The sequence below is a fragment of the Neltuma alba genome, unplaced genomic scaffold (assembly GCF_004799145.2).
Source record: "Neltuma alba isolate B1F8T4 unplaced genomic scaffold, ASM479914v2 tig00006982_pilon, whole genome shotgun sequence".
Lineage (NCBI taxonomy): Eukaryota > Viridiplantae > Streptophyta > Magnoliopsida > Fabales > Fabaceae > Neltuma > Neltuma alba.
This window is the reverse complement of record NW_021634642.1, coordinates 176,880-194,909: the sequence shown is the minus strand read 5'-3', so window position 1 is coordinate 194,909 and position 18,030 is coordinate 176,880. Positions and strand designations below refer to the sequence as shown.

Genomic DNA, 18,030 nt, shown 5'->3' with positions numbered 1-18,030 from the left:
CTGAAGTTTCGACGAATATTCCTATATCGGATTAGTAAGAGAAATAAAGACAATATTGTCTTCAACGTTTTGAGTGAATAAGCTGAAAGTTGTATAGTTGCATTCACTTGAATTGTTTAATGTCTATAAAGCGCAAAGGTTTCCCTAACGCTGAAGTTAAGTTGAATCGGGTGATCAAGTACGAGATTTGTCTTTTGGATTGCCTTTGATTGAAGTGCTAGCTAGTTGCAATGGCCGATTCGGGCTCTGTGGAAATAAGGTTAGATGTGGCTGCAACAAATCCGCAGTCCAGTGCATTTAGCAGCAAAGTGACGAGTGAGCTCACGGAAATGCAATTACGTGATGATATGGCATTTCTTCGCAGCAACAAGATTCCTAATATGATGAATAAGCTGGGCAGTTCATCAGTTGATGATGTACAATCTTGTGGCAATGAAAAGATGCGTGAACTGATGGAAAAGCAGTTTGGTTCATCGGTTGCTGATATGCCATTTTGTGGCAACATGGTGCATATTATGTATTATGAGCTGTACCAGGCGGCTCGTGATGAAAATGAAGATGCGGATGGATTTGTTCATGTACTAGAGCAAATGTGTGAGAAAAATCATGTTGACTTGGCCACTATTTTCAATCATGTCACTCCCACAGGTGACTCGTTGCTTCATGTTGCAGCTGAACATGGAAGTGAACAAGTTTTATGTCTTATTGCTGTTCACTATCCTAAGCTTTTGTACAGGACAAATATGAAAGGTGATACTCCGCTTCACGTTGCTGCAAGAGTGAAGAATCTTTTGGCAATTAAGAACATTCTTGACATGGAAAAACATTTCATGACATCCCACTGGGTTGACTCTGTGGATAGAACGGAGTTTATTATGTTACGCAACAATTATGGGAGGACAGCTTTGCATGAAGCTGTTTGAGCAAGGATTATTCTGTGGTTCTTTCCCTTTTAGTTGCACATAAGCGAAGTGATCTGGCCACCTACTGGACCTGGAACTATTATTATGGTTGTAAATCGCCAATGCATTTAGCAGTTCTGATGAGGGATGAGGATATTCTTTATCTTCTCTTGAGGTTAGTTCCAATCCCCTCAGGCAAAGCCATGTCAAATGGCGACTCTCCACTTCATGCTGCAATATCAGAACGAACCAAAGGTAAGTATACTACTGAAATAATTAAGTTCATGTTTGTTTCATTTTTTCCTAATATATTTTGCTTATTGTGTGAAGATTTATTGAAAAATATTGTTGATACAAGAAACGAGCTACTGTATCAAAGAGATGAGAACAACAACACTCCCCTTCATTATGCAGCCTACTCTGGTTACATGGAAGGAGTTTGTATAATGATAGAAACATCTCCCATGATTGCCTTTCAACGAAACTCAGATGGCAATCTTCCAATTCACCTCGCCTGTAAAAAGCGCAATGTTAAAGTGGTCAAAAAGTTGCTTGAAATAGAGTGGCCTAATGCTGGACTTTGGTTGAATAATAAAGGTCAAAACATTCTTCACATTGCAGTAATGAAGGGAAATATTCACGTGATAATGTATCTACTGAAGCACCCCAAGATTCATCACGACGCTATCAATGAGAGAGATGTTAATGGAGATACTCCCTTACATTTGGCTTCAAGAGAATTGCATCTCTGTACTCTACTCTTTCTATTACGAGACAAAAGAATCGATGTGAACTTAGTCAATAACAGAGGTTTAACAGCTCTAGATGTTGTTTGGATGCAACGTAAGATTCCAGAGACACGTCAAGAGGTAAGATTGACAAGCATCTATGTCTTCTTTTTATTAACTTTCTAAAAGCTTTTGATTCCAGACACTTCTTTGCTTAATAATAGAATATAACATGTAAGCCTGTTTGATTTGATTACCTTGCAGTATCTGGCACGTGTACTTTTATATCGTGCTGGTGTGGACCTGAAGGCAAATATGCTGAGCGTGCCACATACAAGATCCATCAATAAAGAATGGAATGTGAAGGATGCAGCCAACACGCTCATACTTGTGGCCATACTCATAGCCACAGTGACTTTCGCAGCTGGTTTTACAGTGCCAGGTGGGCTTTACTCAGCGGATAGCCCAATCCCAAAACAAAGGGGAATGGCACTTTTGGCGGATCAAACACTATTCAAGATCTTCATGGCTTTTAACACTATTGCTTTGTACAGCTCCACCATTGGCTCTATCATTCTTCTATGGGTCCCAATTGGAGATCGTCGTCTTGCAACATTAGTATATGTCTATGCTAGGTTATTTGTTTATGTGGCCCTTACAGCAATGCCCGTTGCATTTCTGGCTGCTATACGCTTGATTGTGAGCAATAACACTATTGTTGCGGACGTTATCAGTGTCATTGGATTCATTTCCATTTTCTTAATGATGTTTCTTTGTATTTTAGTATTCATGGCACTTGGACGTTGCCGTTCCGTAACTAAGCAAATCGTAGGCTTATTTCTTTGGATCATTGTTGTTTTAGTCTATGGAAGCCAGGATGTTTGGCATAGCATTTATGAGGACGAAGACAACCAAGTCGATCAAGATGATGCCAAAAATCAAATCAAATGATGAAGCTAGCATTTGCAAAGCGATATCAATGATGAGGTTGCAGCCAATAGTTTCCAAGATCCAGTTACAAATGTTAATCGTCATTGTTGCCGGTGCTTTTAGTATCATGATGTTCATCTAAAATTATGTGATTCTTGGGCGTGATTTATGTATTATATGTCAACTAGTTCATGTAATCTGAGAGTAATTTTATGTGTATGAATAAAAATATCTTGTTTTAACATTGTCACCGAGTTGGAGAATAAAGTACTGTTGTTTTAACATTCGTTTTTGGTAAATAGTTACTATTGTATATTTGCTCCAATTTTTCTTGAACTAGGTTCAAATAAAGAGAATCAGATTTTGTTATTAGTAATAACAGTGACAATAGACAAGAGCATGGTGAGAAGGTTAAAGGTTAGCTGCCCTGGTCACAACAACACTCCCCATACTTAGATGAGATCCCGAATTCAAGTTTGGTATTGAAATATTTGTATATGCATGTGTTTAATTATATTAAACAATTAATAAAAAAAACAGAGAGAACACATAGAAAGTTTTAGCTGGAACTCTAGTTTGTTTTATTCATGTCTACCGTGTTCAGCCTTGGTCCAAGTATAAAGCAAAATAAATGAGCTAGGATCATCATATCCATCAAATTTTAACTAATTTTTTTGATCCGTATGATTTACTTCGATGGTTGTAAGAGGGGGGCGCGGGGGGAGGGGAAATAGGTTTTTCTTGTGCATTGAGTAAGACCCCATAAAATGTTCAAAAAGTTGTGGAGCCATTATTAAAGGGCGAATGACTTGTAAATCATCGCCAAGAAGCACACTCTTGACCAATAGAAACTAAGGACAAAGATTGCGTGGGTCAAGATTTATAAATGGTGATCTATTGGCCATCGAAAAAAGCCAACCATTCATTCTTCCTCTTTCTAATTTTTGGCCCAGAGGAGAAGAAAGGAAAGAAACAAACAACACTTTCATCCAATCAAAACAAATTAAAGCACATTCGTTTCATTTTATGGATTGAGAGTTGGCAGACAAGTGTCCGGACAAAGGACATTGACTCGATAAATGCAACTTTGAGGTCGCCGGGCAAAAGGGTGGGTCGAGTCATCTTTTATCCAATATTTTTGGTACAAGAAAATTGAGGTGGAGAAAAATTTTTAATGAGTTAAATTTAAAAAATTAAAAAGTGGAGCTATGAAATTTTGATTAAAAAAAGATATAAGAAAAAAGAGAAAAAAAATTAATTAAAAGCTTTTAATTCTGTTGAGCTCATTAAAATTCTCTCTCTTTCTCCTCCTCTATTTTCCTTGTACCACACAGGTCCCTAATGAATGCAACTCTCATGCGGGTTTTGGTGACCGGAGCGGAGGTGTGGGGACTGAAGTTTCGATGAATATTCCTATATTGGATTAGTATGAGAAATAAAGACAATATTGTATTCAGCTTTTTGAGTGAGTGTTCCCATCTGATACCATTTCTTATAAATTTAAATTTACATTTATCACATATAGTTATCATTTCTATAGCATGAATATATTCTTATCTTTTCCAATTTTCTAAGCCCTCCTTATATTTCCATTTCTATGGCATGAAAATATTGTTAACATATTAATTTCAAAATAATTTTTCTTATCTTTTCCAATCTTTTGAATCCTCCTTATATTTTTTGTAATTGAGTCTAACTAACTATTCTTTAAATAACCAAAATTCTAGTAATTATTTAAAAAAAATTTAAGGTAATTTCTCTCACTTATTTGGTCCGAGCCATTAGTCTCTGTTTTTCTTCATATGCGAAGATTTTTCTAAAATGTTATGCATATTTTTTAAAATTACCCTTCCTTGTATTTTTTGAAAATCACACTTTGCCCTAACTCGTCCTTAATATAAAAACTACTTAATTAATTTGAGAAAATTAAAAAATTACTTAATTATAGTATATAGTACATTGTATCTCAAAAATAATTACGGTATCATTAAATTACAGATCAATTTACAAGAGTGACAAATTAGTTTGAACAAACAATAAATATAAATACTTTAAGATAATTTATTAACTTTCATAATCTCTTTAAATAAATCAACTAGATTTTATATTAAAAATCAGAGGTAGTATTTTATATTTTTATTTGACCCCTGATCCAACCTTAATTGCATGTTTAATCCTTAATCTGACTTTAATCTCGTGTTTAATCCTCATTTTTCAATAAAGGCCCGTTGTTGTAACCCTTCCATCTTTTTATATAAGCAGCAACCACAATTCATTCTTTGTTCTTAAATAAATGTAATATTTGCAAATTATTTTAATTTTTTTAACAAATTTCTTATTTTGCCGTACGTTTATTTTTATTTGTTAAAATATATTTTCTGGATAATAAATATTTTTAAGATTATATTTTAATATAATCTTTCTCCATCACACATTCTCTCTTTTATAATTCTTTTTATTATAATAATGTTTTATTCTATTTTTCATGCTCTCTCCCTCATAAATAATGTTTTTTTATAGGAAAATTTTTTTAACTTTTACATATTTATTATTTTGAACTAATTTCAACATACTTTTTTTTATTTATGTGATTTAGTGAAAGGTTGCAAAAGGGGGATGGAGGGGACTAATAGATTTTTCTTCTGCATCGTGTGAGACCCCAGAACGTGTTCAAAATAATATGAAGCCAATATTAAAGGGAAAATGCCGGGTAAATCAAGGGCGAGAAGCACACTCTTAGCCAATAGAAACTAAGGACAAGGATTTCGTTGGTCAAGATTTAAAAGATTGTGATCTAATGGTCACTAATTAGCCAAGTAATTTTCACTTGACGAAAAAAGCCGACCATTCATTCTTTCCCTTACTAATTTTTGGCCCGGAGGAGAAGAAAAGAGAGAAAAAAAAAAACAAACACTTTCATCCAATCAAAGCAAAGTAAAGCCCATGCATTCCATTTTATGGGTTGAGAGTTGTCAGATACCTTGACTCGGTGAATGCAACTTTCAGGTCGCTGACCCCAAGGGTGGGTCGAGTTGTCTATTACTCAATATTTTTGGCACAAGAAAATTGAAGTGGAGAAAAAATTTTAATAAGTTAAATTTAAAAAATTAAAAAGTGGAGCTCGGAAATTTTGATAAAAAAAAAGATGTAAGAAAAAAGAGAAAAAATATTTAATTAAAAGCTTTTAATTCTGTTGAGCTCATTAAAATTTCTCTCTTTTTCTCCTTTTCTATTTTCCTTGTACCACACAGGTCCCTAATGAATGCAACTTTCATGCGGGTTTTGGTGACCGGAGCGGAGTTGTGGGGACTGAAGTTTCGACGAATATTCCTATATCGGATTAGTACGAGAAATAAAGACAATATTGTATTCAACTTTTTGAGCGAGTGTTCTAATCTGATCCTTTTATATACCATTTCTTATAAATTTAAATTTACATTTAACACATATAGCTATCATTAAACGCATCGAAGATTTTAATTAATGGTTTTAAATATTTTTGTCATCATATTAATATTTAAATACTATTTCCGGTCTTTAATACAAGACCTTGTTTGATTTTTATTTTGGTCTTAATTATAACACCCTAATCCACCTTGTCTCTCATATTTATGTTTTTTTTTTTAAGATAGTCCTTTTAATAATGGTAATTCTAACCAACACAATTGAGTAGCAAGGATATTTTAAGAAATACAACACCTATTTATTACAAATAACTAATTTAACTTATTTTCTTAATCTTTTCAAATTAGTCAAATAGTTCTTATAATTAGGACCGGAGGAAGTATAAACTAAAACATAACGTTGTCATAACACCCTACATAAAAGAAAGTCATAACATGAACAAGATATACAAAAGCCGTGAAGGCCTTAAAGCCAATTATTGGCACTACGTAAAAAAATGAAGGAAACTAAAGAAAGAGAAAAGAACAAGCGGGTTTTAATTAATATCGTCTGCTACAATATTCTTACGGTCAAAAGACAAAGACTTATGGAATGCTATTAAGAAAGTGACTTCACAAGATGACCATAATAATCCATAGTGACGGAACACACAATATTCCACTCTCTTACCAGACCACATGCGTCTTATCTGTATCGTTGCATTGATCACAACAACAACTTATTTTAATTAACTTTTACTCTTCAATTAATATCTGATTAATCTTCTCCGAATGCGTTTTGCAGATTATTTGGCCGTATGATCAATGTGAAACTATAAAGAACTCACATTTATTAGGAAGTGACTAGCCAACTTTTTTTTTTATATAACCTGAAATTTGATCTCTAAATATTTTACTTTATTTTTTAAAAAAGCCCTATTTTTGGTTAAAACCATATAAAATATTCAGTTAGCTAAATTTTCCATTTCCATTGCATGAAAATATTCTTATCTTTTCCAATTTTCTAAGTCGTCCTTATATTTCCATTTCTATGGCATGAAAATATTCTTATCATATTAATTTCAAAATAAATTTTCTTCTTTTCCCCAATTTTTTGAATCCTCCTTATATTTTTTGTAATTGAGTTTGACTAACTATTTTTTAATTAACCAAAATTCTAATAATTATTTAAAATTTTTTGAGTTAATTTTTCTCATTTATTTGGGCCGAGTCATTAGTCTCTGTTTTTCTTATTCTACCGGGATTTTTCTAAAATGTTATGCATATTTTTTAAAATTACCCTTCCTTATAATATTTTAAAATCACGCTTTGCCCTAACTCGAGACGGATGTAATCTGATAGTGTATAGGTTTGTTTACTATTATCTATTGGTCTTTAATATAAAAACCACTTGATTAATTTAAGAAAATTAAGTAAGAAACGCGCTCAAAATAGTACGGAGCCAAGATTAAAGGCAGAGGGTAAATCATGGCCAAGAAGCACGCTCTTAGCCTATAGAAACCAAGGACAAGGACTTCGTTGGTCAAGATTTAAAGATTGTGATCTAATGGTCATTAATTAGCCAAGTAATTTTCACTTGACGGAAAAAGCCAACCACTCATTCTCTTACCCAAAAAAAAAGCCAACCTCTTACTGACTTTTGGCCCGGAGGAGAAGAAAAGAAAGAAAGAAAGAAACAACACTTTCATCCAATCAAAACAAATTAAAGCACATGCGTTCCATTTATGGACTGAGAGTTGACAGGTTAGTGTCCGGACATTGACTCAGTGAATGCAACTTTCAGGTCGCTGGCCCGAAGGGTGCAACACCTCACTTTTATATACTAATAGGATCATTTTAACGTCTGTGAATCACTAACGCCAGGTTTCCGTCCTGAGAAAAGACAGGGAATTTTTTTTTTCTTTAACATTAGAATTCGTTGATCAAATGTTTCAAACCTTCAGATAACAGATTAGTGATCCAACATCAACCCTGCTTTCAACTCAATCTATTATCACCTAAAATAATTTCATACTATACAATCTTAAATATTATATTAAAAATAAAGCAACGCTCTTGGTTGACAGCATATACGTGCACCTGGCAATGCTCACCTCCTTCTTCTAAAGGATACAAAATAATATTTCCATAAAGCAAGTAAAGTTACTTGCTCGAATATTTTACTATACAATTTACAGAATTATAACAGGTATCTCTGCTCTTCAATCAGCCCACCTTCTTCTTAAACAACCTCCTTGTCCTTCGGGCTACTAGCTTTCACTGTTCATCATAAATTGGAGGGTGAGATTCCGAAGAATCCCCGTAGTAGTAATTTCCATCAAACAAATGTGCAGATCACATAAAGCATGCAAAACAAGCCAAAGTAGAACATAACCTTGCAAGCTAATGCAATTAAGCATTTATGCACAATGACAGATAGAAAAGCTGAATAAATAATGTGCAAATACCTGGCAATCATTGCCCCATGTCTATTAGACAAGCTGAATAAATAATGCGCTAATAATTGGCAATCACTGCCGCGCAAATAATTGGCAATCACTGCCGCGCATATAATTGGCAATCACTGCCGCGCAAATAATTGGCAATCACTGCCGCGCAAATAATTGGCAATCACTGCCGCGCAAATAATTGGCAATCACTGCCGCGCATATAATTGGCAATCACTGCCCCATGTTTATCAGCTGCACGTGGTCACGGCTAAAAATCCATGCAAGGAATTAAGGATTACATGTTCTCATGCTTTAGAAAAGTAATATGGCACAAACAGACATGCAGCAATCATACACAAGTGTAAGGTAGGAAAGAACTACTACCTGGTCCGCATCCCTCCAAATCAAACCTTACCGTTCTCCTTTCTTTCTGCTTCTTGGTGGGCTTTTGCAGATATCAAAACCTATCATATTGGTAAGGATAGATTAACGCTTGATCCAACTGTAAATTCATAAATTAAATAGCTCACTTAACGTCCTAGATTTTCTTCAATCTCTACCCTTACTTAGTAGTTGGTCATTCTGGACAATTTTCTTATTTAATACATTTACTGTGGGGGGTTTCTCTCTTTATCTCAGCCCAAACAGTTACTTTTCTTAGTAACTGGTCATCTTGGTCAAATATACTATTTTTATCTATTATATTTGAAGGCAAAATAATGAGTTCCCTTCACTTAATTATTCTAATCTCTTAGATCCCAAGTTAAACTTCCTCAAGCAAATATCTAACTTTAAGATTATTCGGCGACCAAACAGCCATTAACTTTAATTCTCACTCAATCCTTCAATCTTTAAAACTTCCCATTATATCTATTCTATTACCACTAGTCTATTTCCTTACTTCTCCATATCTTAAGTTCATGAAAATCACTTCACATTTTATTAATTCATTTCTAACTTCAAACATCTACCCATTTAATTCCTTCAAACTTTAACATTCCTCCTCAATTACCTTTCCTTCCATTATAATCCCACGGCCCTTATATATAAAATATAACCACTGTAAATTCCCACGTAAGTCATATATTACTATATATTGTGAGACTATATACATATATATACATCAATTCAGTCTCCTCTCCAAACCAGTCATCATCTAACCATTGATTATTTCCCCTAGCTCCATGAATTCAAGTCTCACGACAGCAACAAACACACACATGTACCGAAACTATATACATATATGTCAGTTCGGTCTCCTTTCAACCAGTGAACCCAACGCCACTTAACTCTGTAAATTCAGTTCCCACAAACTTGACCGAGGCGCACATAGACAAACGTGTATCATTTTCTTTCCTATCTCATAACCAACAAAAACCAGAAACTTTCCAACCTTTAGAGCTTGTCTCGGCTTACCAGAATCAGGGGTCATGAACTTAGAAACTTCACGCACAATAAAGCTAGACGACATGCAATCCCAGAACAAACCTATATACCTCATTCATATAACATCCAACCACCAAAAACCAGACATCATTATCTCAAGCTATTAGCTCCTGTGTTAGAAGCTAAGAACCACAACCGAAAACAACATGCGAGCACAAAACCCACTCCCCTGTCTCGGATTCAAGAAACAGAGCAACCTATCACATATAAACACCTTCATGATCCCGCAGCACATGCATATATCTATATATATATATATATATATAAATAAAAGAAGCGTCCTTCTCCTCCCTTTAACCTCTGTTTTCGGTTGACATAAACAGAGAAGAAAAATAGCACATGCAAGCTCAAAAACCAGCACCATATACTTCAATCGGCCATAAAAACACCAGCTCACTGAAACTTGTATCCTTTTACTCACTTTCTCTCACTAGAACCCAAACTTCTTTCATCATTAACTCTTCAAACACACAGCAAACCAAAGAACGAAGAGTAGAATGATGATCAGGGGGCTCACCTGAATCTGAAACTCCGTTTGCATGCAGGAATCTGGCCACCGATCACTACCTCCGATCACCAACTTCTTCCTCTCGGTCTTCCCCTCTCTCGAGTTCTCTCACTGTCGCGGATGGAAGGAAATGAAAGAATGCCACGGTGATCAGTTATGTAATGAAGAAGTGAATCAGGTGGCTAATGGAGAAGGAAGCACGTGTATTACATAGTTGCTGGACCATTTTGCCCTCCAAAATAATTATTTCTCCAATCTTATCCTTCTCCTATTTTTTTGAAATATAAGATATGTCCAGAAATTAAACCAAAATATCATAAATGGATTTTTCTTATCCATTAGCTTCTTTGAACCATAAAATAATTTCCCTAAAATTTTCTAGTTAATTAGAAACCTCTAAGTATTTTCTAAGAAAATAACCCATTTTGCTATGAAAATAGCTTTAAAATCATTTAAGCCACTTTTCGGGGAATGAACTTTTCCAAAATATTTCTAAACCTTGAAAAATCAATATTCCATAATTTTTCCTAATTGATTGAGCTATTAAATAATTTTAATGAACTTTCTCTTTTCTGTTCATCCTGAGTCAGAAAATTCGGGGTGTTACAAAGGGCGGGACGAGTCGTCTAGTACCCAATATTTTTTGTATAAGAAAATTGGAGTGAAAAAAAAATTTTAATCAGCTGAATTTTAAAAAAATTAAAAAACGAAGCTCTGAAATTTTGATAAAGAAAAGATGTAGGATAAAAGAAAAAAATTTAATTAAAAGCTTTTAACGCATTGAGCTCATTAAAATTTTCTTTCTTCTTCCTGCTCCATTTTCCTTGGACCAAACAGGTCCTTAATGAATGCAACTTTCATGTGGGTTTCGGTGACCGAAGCGGAGGTGTGGGGACTGAAGTTTCGACGAATATTCCTATATCGGATTAGTACGAGAAACAAAGACAATATTGTCTTCAACGTTTTGAGTGAATAAGCTGAAAGTTGTATAGTTGCATTCACTTGAATTTTTTAATGTCTATAAAGCGCAAAGGTTTCCCTAACGCTGAAGTTAAGTTGAATCGGGTGATCAAGTACGAGATTTATCTTTTGGATTGCCTTTGATTGAAGTGCTAGCTAGTTGCAATGGCCGATTCGGGCTCTGTGGAAATAAGGTTAGATGTGGCTGCAACAAATCCGCAGTCCAGTGCATTTAGCAGCAAAGTGACGAGTGAGCTCACGGAAATGCAGTTACGTGATGATATGGCATTTCTTCGCAGCAACAAGATTCCTAATCTGATGAATAAGCTGGGCAGTTCATCAGTTGATGATGTACAATCTTGTGGCAATGAAAAGATGCGTGAACTGATGGAAAAGCAGTTTGGTTCATCGGTTGCTGACATGCCATTTTGTGGCAACATGGTACATATTGTGTATTATGAGTTGTACCAGGCGGCTCGTGATGAAAATGAAGATGCGGATGGATTTGTTCATGTACTAGAGCAAATGTGTGAGAAAAATCATGTTGACTTGGCCACTATTTTCAACCATGTCACTCCCACAGGTGACTCGTTGCTTCATGTTGCAGCTGAACATGGAAGTGAACAAGTTTTATGTCTTATTGCTTTTCACTATCCTAAGCTTTTGTACAGGACAAATATGAAAGGTGATACTCCGCTTCACGTTGCTGCAAGAGCGAAGAATCTTTTGGCAATTAAGAACATTCTTGACATGGAAAAACATTTCATGACATCCCACTGGGTTGACTCTGTGGATAGAACGGAGTTTATTATGTTACGCAACAATTATGGGAGGACAGCTTTGCATGAAGCTGTTTTGAGCAAGGATTATTCTGTGGTTCTTTCCCTTTTAGTTGCACATAAGCGAAGTGATCTGGCCACCTACTGGACCTGGAACTATTATTATGGTTGTAAATCGCCAATGCATTTAGCAGTTCTGATGAGGGATGAGAATATTCTTTATCTTCTCTTGAGGTTGATTCCAATCCCCTCAGGCAAAGCCATGTCAAATGGCGACTCTCCACTTCATGCTGCAATATCAGAACGAACCAAAGGTAAGCATACTACTGAAATAATTAAGTTCATGTTTGTTTCACTTTTTCCTAATATATTTTGCTTTATGTGTGAAGATTTATTGAAAAATATTGTTGATACAAGAAACGAGCTACTGTATCAAAGAGATGAGAACAACAACACTCCCCTTCATTATGCAGCCTACTCTGGTTACATGGAAGGAGTTTGTATAATGATAGAAACATCTCCCATGATTGCCTTTCAACGAAACTCAGATGGCAATCTTCCAATTCACCTCGCCTGTAAAAAGCGCAATGTTAAAGTGGTCAAAAAGTTGATTGAAATAGAGTGGCCTAATGCTGGACTTTGGTTGAATAATAAAGGTCAAAACATTCTTCACATTGCAGCAATGAAGGGAAATGGTCAAGTGATAATATATCTACTGAACCACCCCAAGATTCATCACGACGCTATCAATGAGAGAGATGTTAATGGAGATACTCCCTTACATTTGGCTTCAAGAGAATTGCGTCTCTTGACTCTATTCTTTCTATTAGGAGACAAAAGGATCGATGTGAACTTAGTCAATAACAAAGGTTTAACAGCTCTAGATGTTGTTTGGATACAACGTAAGATTCCAGAGTCATATCAAGAGGTAAGATTGACAAGCATATATGTCTTCTTTTTATTAACTTTCTAAAAGCTTTTGATTCCAGACACTTTTTTGCTTAATAATAGAATATAACATGTAAGCCTGTTTGATTTGATTGCCTTGCAGCTTCTGGCACGTGTAATTTTATATCGTGCTGGTGTGGACCTGAAGGCAAATATGCTGAGCGTGCCACTCACAAGATCCATCAATAAAGAATGGAATGTGAAGGATGCCGCCAACACACTCATACTTGTGGCCATACTCATAGCCACATTGACTTTTGCAGCTGGTTTTACAGTGCCAGGCGGGCTTTACTCAGCGGATAGCCCAATCCCAAAACAAAGGGGAATGGCACTTTTGGCGGATCAAACACTATTCAAGATCTTCATGGCTTTTAACACTATTGCTTTGTATAGCTCCACCATTGGCTCTATCATTCTTCTATGGGTCCCAATGGGAGATGGTCGTCTTGCGACATTAGTATATATGTATGCTAGGTTATTTGTTCATGTGGCCCTTATAGCAATGCCCGTTGCATTTCTGGCTGCTATACGTTTGATTGTGAGCAATAACACTATTGTCGCGGACGTTATCAGTGTCATTGGATTCATTTCCATTTTCTTAACGATGTTTATTCGTATTTTAGGATTCCTTCCACTTGGAAGTCGCCGTCCCGTACTTAAGCAAATCATAGGCTTATTTCTTTGGATCAGGGTTGTTTTAGTCTATGGAGGCGACGATGCTTGGCAAAGCAATTATGCAGGCGAAGACAACCAAGTCGATCAAGATGATGCCAAAAATCAAATCAAATGAAGCTAGCATTTGCAAATCGATGTCAATGATGAGGTTGCAGCCAACACTTTCCAAGCTCTGTCACAAATGTTAATCATCATTGTTGCCCGTGCTTTTAGTATCATGATGTTCATCTAAAATTATGTGATTCTTGGGTGTGATTTATGTATTATATGTCAGCTAGTTCATGTAATCTGAGAGTAATTTTATGTGTATGAATAAAAATATCTTGTTTTAACATTGTCAGCAAGTCGGAGAATAAAGTACTGTCGTTTAACATTCGTTTTTGGTAAATAGTTACTAATGTATATTTGCTCCAATTTTTCTTGAACTAGGTTCAAATAAAGAGAATCAGATTTTATTACTAGTAATAATAGTAGCAATAGAGAAGAGCATGGTAAGAAGGTTAAAGGTTAGCTGCCCTGGTCACAACACCACTCCCCGTACTTAGATGAGATCCCGAATTCAAGTTTGGTTTTGAAATATTTGTATATGCATGTGTTTAATTATATTAAACAATTAATTAAAAAAAAAACAGAGAGAACACTTGGAAAGTTTTAGCTGGAACTCTAGTTTGTTATATTCATGTCCACCGTGTTCAGCCTTAATCCAAGTATAAAGCAAAATAAATGAGCTAGGACCATCATATCCATCAAATTTGATGGCCAATAGAAAATCCATAAAATTCAATGGAAAACTTGATTCACAATATAATCAAAATCAAGTACCAATGGAATCATAACGATTATTCAACTACAAAAGGCAAATTAGAAATAGAACAGAAAATAAAAAATATTGCACTATTATAATCCTGAATTTCAGCACCAATTTTACATAGCTCAGAGTGAATCAAACATTTGTTCATACCTTTAATTATGCATCCACAAGGGATCCACCAGAGAGACAGGTTCTCACTTCTTGTCCCAGAAGTCCTAGATGAAGGTGCATGCACTGCAATCGGAAGAACCCATTCACATTTTTCTCTTCCCTCAATCAGAAGAGGATGTTCATACTTGAGGTTCAGAAACCATATGGCTTAAAATACAATCAATGGCTAATTCAAAAGTTCAAAGTGCTTTAAAACTAAGAATGCTATTAGACCCTCTTATTTCATTCCATGAGATATCGAAACAGATGAAAGGGCGGGCTTCTGTGTTTTTTTGGTTATGCATCATGATATCAATATATATAATCATATGTTATCTATCATCACACAGTTAATTGTTGGGGGTTAAGGGCGGCCCTCTGTATTGTGCAAACAAACGCTTGTTGTCAACTATCTTAGATAGCTGGCCATTTCTGCAGTTGCAGTGTTAACATTTATGTTTGACACAGTCAAACCAATTAAAATTGTGACAGTAACTTGGGGGTTTCTTGGTATTTTTATGGGGTTCACAACTATTTGAGTTTTAGTAGCAGTTAATATCGTTGTGTGTGGGATATGTCTTTTTATTGTTTCCAATGAATATTGCACTCGCAAAGGTGGCATGCGCCGGCACCAGAAGCCCTTATCACAAGGGTGCCGGGCATGCAGCCAACTACAATTTAATACTTGAAGGCTCAACATTACATAAAGATGTGAAAATTGATGGTTCAACATCACATGAACACAATGCCTAGACTGATTGATAAAAATGGATCCAGCCGTAGAGACAAGTGGACGTAAAAACCAGTTCCATAAACAGAGGATGCCAAAAATATAAGGAATGGAAAATCGCGATTTAGGGCTCAACCAACAAAAAAAAAAAAAGGCAAGGTCGAAATTCATACTTGGTCCAATCCAAATTCTTTGGAGTGGCATAAAATTCAAATCTAAGAACCCATTGCACTGACACACGAGGAGTGGAGAACGACATTGAACCAAATCTGCAACAACTTCATAATGGTCACTCTGACCTAAGAAAAACAACTGAGAACAAATCTATCAGAAGCCAACGTCATTAGCATGTGCACATAGAAAGAACTTAATGGTGATATCGTGACTCAGCTCTCATCTTCAATTTTTCACAGAAACTTGACATGTACAGGACACTAAATGAAATTTCATTTTGAAGGGGAAAAAAGCAAGAAGAAAACAACAAAAAAAAACTACTCCTCCGGTCCTTATTATAAGACCCAATTTGACTTTTTATTTGGTCCTAATTATAAGACCCAATCCATTTTTTTCTTTTATATTTATGCATTTTTTTCCAAGATAATCCTTCTAATAATAATAGTTTTAGCCAATATACTTAATTAGCAAGGATATTTTAGGAATAACAACACTTATTTATTATAAATAACCAACTTAACTTACTTCCTTAATCTCCTCAAATAAGTCAATTGGGTCTTATAATTAGGACCGGAGGAGTACTAAATTAACGTTTCTATTGCAAAGGCAACAAAGACACTAGATGAACTTTCACCATGAGGTGGGGAAAAGGGGAAAACCCCAACTAAATGAACGAATCTTTCAGCTAAGGCAACATGAAGAGGCTTCAAAACAATGCCAATTATTCTTAACCAAAAAAAAAAAAAGAAGCGCAATCTACAAAATCTAACCTTCCTCAAAGAAAATAATGAAATCCTCAAGACTATTGGGTTATTCAACAGCACAGAAAGGAAGCGGCATCAAGCAGAAGAAATTAAAAATGTGCAGTTCATCAACGAAATTAAAGCTGTTAGTACTCCATAGGCCAAAAAGTAAAAACCTTTGTGATTGTGGGGGAATGCTTTCTAGAAGGGTGGACAAATCTCCGATTTATAGTTTCTGAAGTTTCCATTGTTATTGAGACCTGCATGAGCATATAGAATACTGTTTGAAAAATCTCAAGCATCAACCACAACATAGTCAGCTTAAAGCTCCACAGTTTGTAGACAGACCTCAAGCCATCTCCTAGCTCTCTCTTCATGAAAGGAAGCTAGAGTCCCACCTATCTGTGACATGAAATTGTTCAGGATTAGTTATTGTAACGTTTGCTTCAACAAAATTGGTAACAAACCATGCATGATTTTTATTACCATATCACAGAAGTAAAAATAGTTCATGTTAAAACTGTTTTTAATATACGTAATCAATATAAATAGTTTCAGAAAAAAATTTATGAATATAAACGATAGAGGGAATTAAAATTTTATATTTAGAATAGAATCCAGCATTTCTTTTAACTCCTATATTAAAGATTAGATGGAGTATTAAAAAAAAAAACCTTCGCACTAATAACACAACACTAGTTAGCTACGTCCCTTTTTTCCCCTGGAAGGCTGGAATCAGCTAGGCTCCTATACAATTTTTAGTTGTATACAAGTTTAAAAATCTTGAGTTGAATTAGCTACAAATTCCAAATGCTAAATTTAAATAATTTTTTATTTCATTAAAAGAATTTACAACCTTGATAACTAATCATATTTTATCTTATTGTTATTACTTCATCGAGCTCCAAATGACAAACTGAAATATTTTTCATTCACCTTCTTTTTCATTCTCTTCCTCAATATCAATTCGAACTACACTCATCAAGTAAAAGAGAAGCTAATATTTTTGAACTCATGGAAGATTATTTTCAAACCAGGAGTTTCATTTTTCTTTTTCTTATTGTAAAAATTTCATTTCGTTATTTTTTTTTGGGTAATAACCTCATTATGTTTCTTTTTTTTACATCTCAAACATGATTTGCTGAATCAAATTAAAAATTTCATTTCATTTCCGGCATGCATGTTCTCTTTTCATTTCGTTATTTAAACATTCTATATAGAAACAAATTTAACCTCATTATGTTTCCTTTTTTTTTTTACATCTCAAACATGATTTGCTGAATCAAATTAAAAAACATTCATGTTCTCTTTTCTTTTCTTCCCCCCTCCTTTTTCATATTTCTCTTCCTTCAAGAAAAGAAAAGTTCTTTTAATATTCATTATCTGGGGCTCCCCACTCGAAAATAATTTAGTATTCATTATCTCTATTGGATGGATCTATATAATAATGACCAGGAGCCACATGGGGTCGTCCTCAGTATTCTCCAACAAATTAAAGAGCCACACTCACACACACTCTCTCTCTACCTACCTACGGGCTAAGGAAATTAGCCCCTGCAACTTAGATTCCAGACTGTTCATCTAACATAACAGCCCATTTTCTGAGAAGAGACTACTTCCAGCTTCGTAAGTCCTCTCTCTCTCTCTCTCGTCGTTTTTGAAGAAATGGAAGCTTATTTTTGCTGGATTTGGTGTTGAATAGAAATAAGCTCT

At 35.0% G+C, this 18,030-nt stretch overlaps 2 protein-coding genes across 2 annotated transcripts; both read left to right on the top strand.

Moving 5' to 3' along the window:
• The first annotated feature begins 954 nt into the window (after nt 1–954).
• On the top strand, nt 955–11,277 carry LOC114751551 (protein ACCELERATED CELL DEATH 6-like). The gene is made up of 5 exons (XM_028940207.1): nt 955–1,157; nt 1,233–1,771; nt 1,895–2,329; nt 10,385–10,525; nt 11,185–11,277. Exons 1-5 carry the CDS (start codon nt 1,025–1,027, stop codon nt 11,275–11,277), a joined length of 1,341 nt encoding a protein of 446 aa, XP_028796040.1. The 5' UTR covers nt 955–1,024.
• Nucleotides 11,278–12,696: 1,419 nt separating this feature from the next.
• LOC114751550 (protein ACCELERATED CELL DEATH 6-like) lies at nt 12,697–13,824 on the top strand. Its single transcript, XM_028940206.1, has 2 exons — nt 12,697–13,014; nt 13,138–13,824. Exons 1-2 carry the CDS (start codon nt 12,769–12,771, stop codon nt 13,822–13,824), a joined length of 933 nt encoding a protein of 310 aa, XP_028796039.1. The 5' UTR covers nt 12,697–12,768.
• The last annotated feature ends 4,206 nt before the right edge of the window (nt 13,825–18,030 follow it).

What these genes read in the sequence shown, in the direction of transcription:
- LOC114751550 (XM_028940206.1), top strand. Translation starts at nt 12,769, where the DNA reads ATGAAGGGAAATGGTCAAGTGATAATATATCTACTGAACCACCCCAAG. An exon ending in TTCCAGAGTCATATCAAGAG is followed by an intron (nt 13,015 to 13,137) that starts GTAAGATTGACA and finishes ATTGCCTTGCAG; the next exon opens with CTTCTGGCACGTGTAATTTT.
- LOC114751551 (XM_028940207.1), top strand. Translation starts at nt 1,025, where the DNA reads ATGCATTTAGCAGTTCTGATGAGGGATGAGGATATTCTTTATCTTCTC. An exon ending in AATATCAGAACGAACCAAAG is followed by an intron (nt 1,158 to 1,232) that starts GTAAGTATACTA and finishes TATTGTGTGAAG; the next exon opens with ATTTATTGAAAAATATTGTT. An exon ending in TTCCAGAGACACGTCAAGAG is followed by an intron (nt 1,772 to 1,894) that starts GTAAGATTGACA and finishes ATTACCTTGCAG; the next exon opens with TATCTGGCACGTGTACTTTT.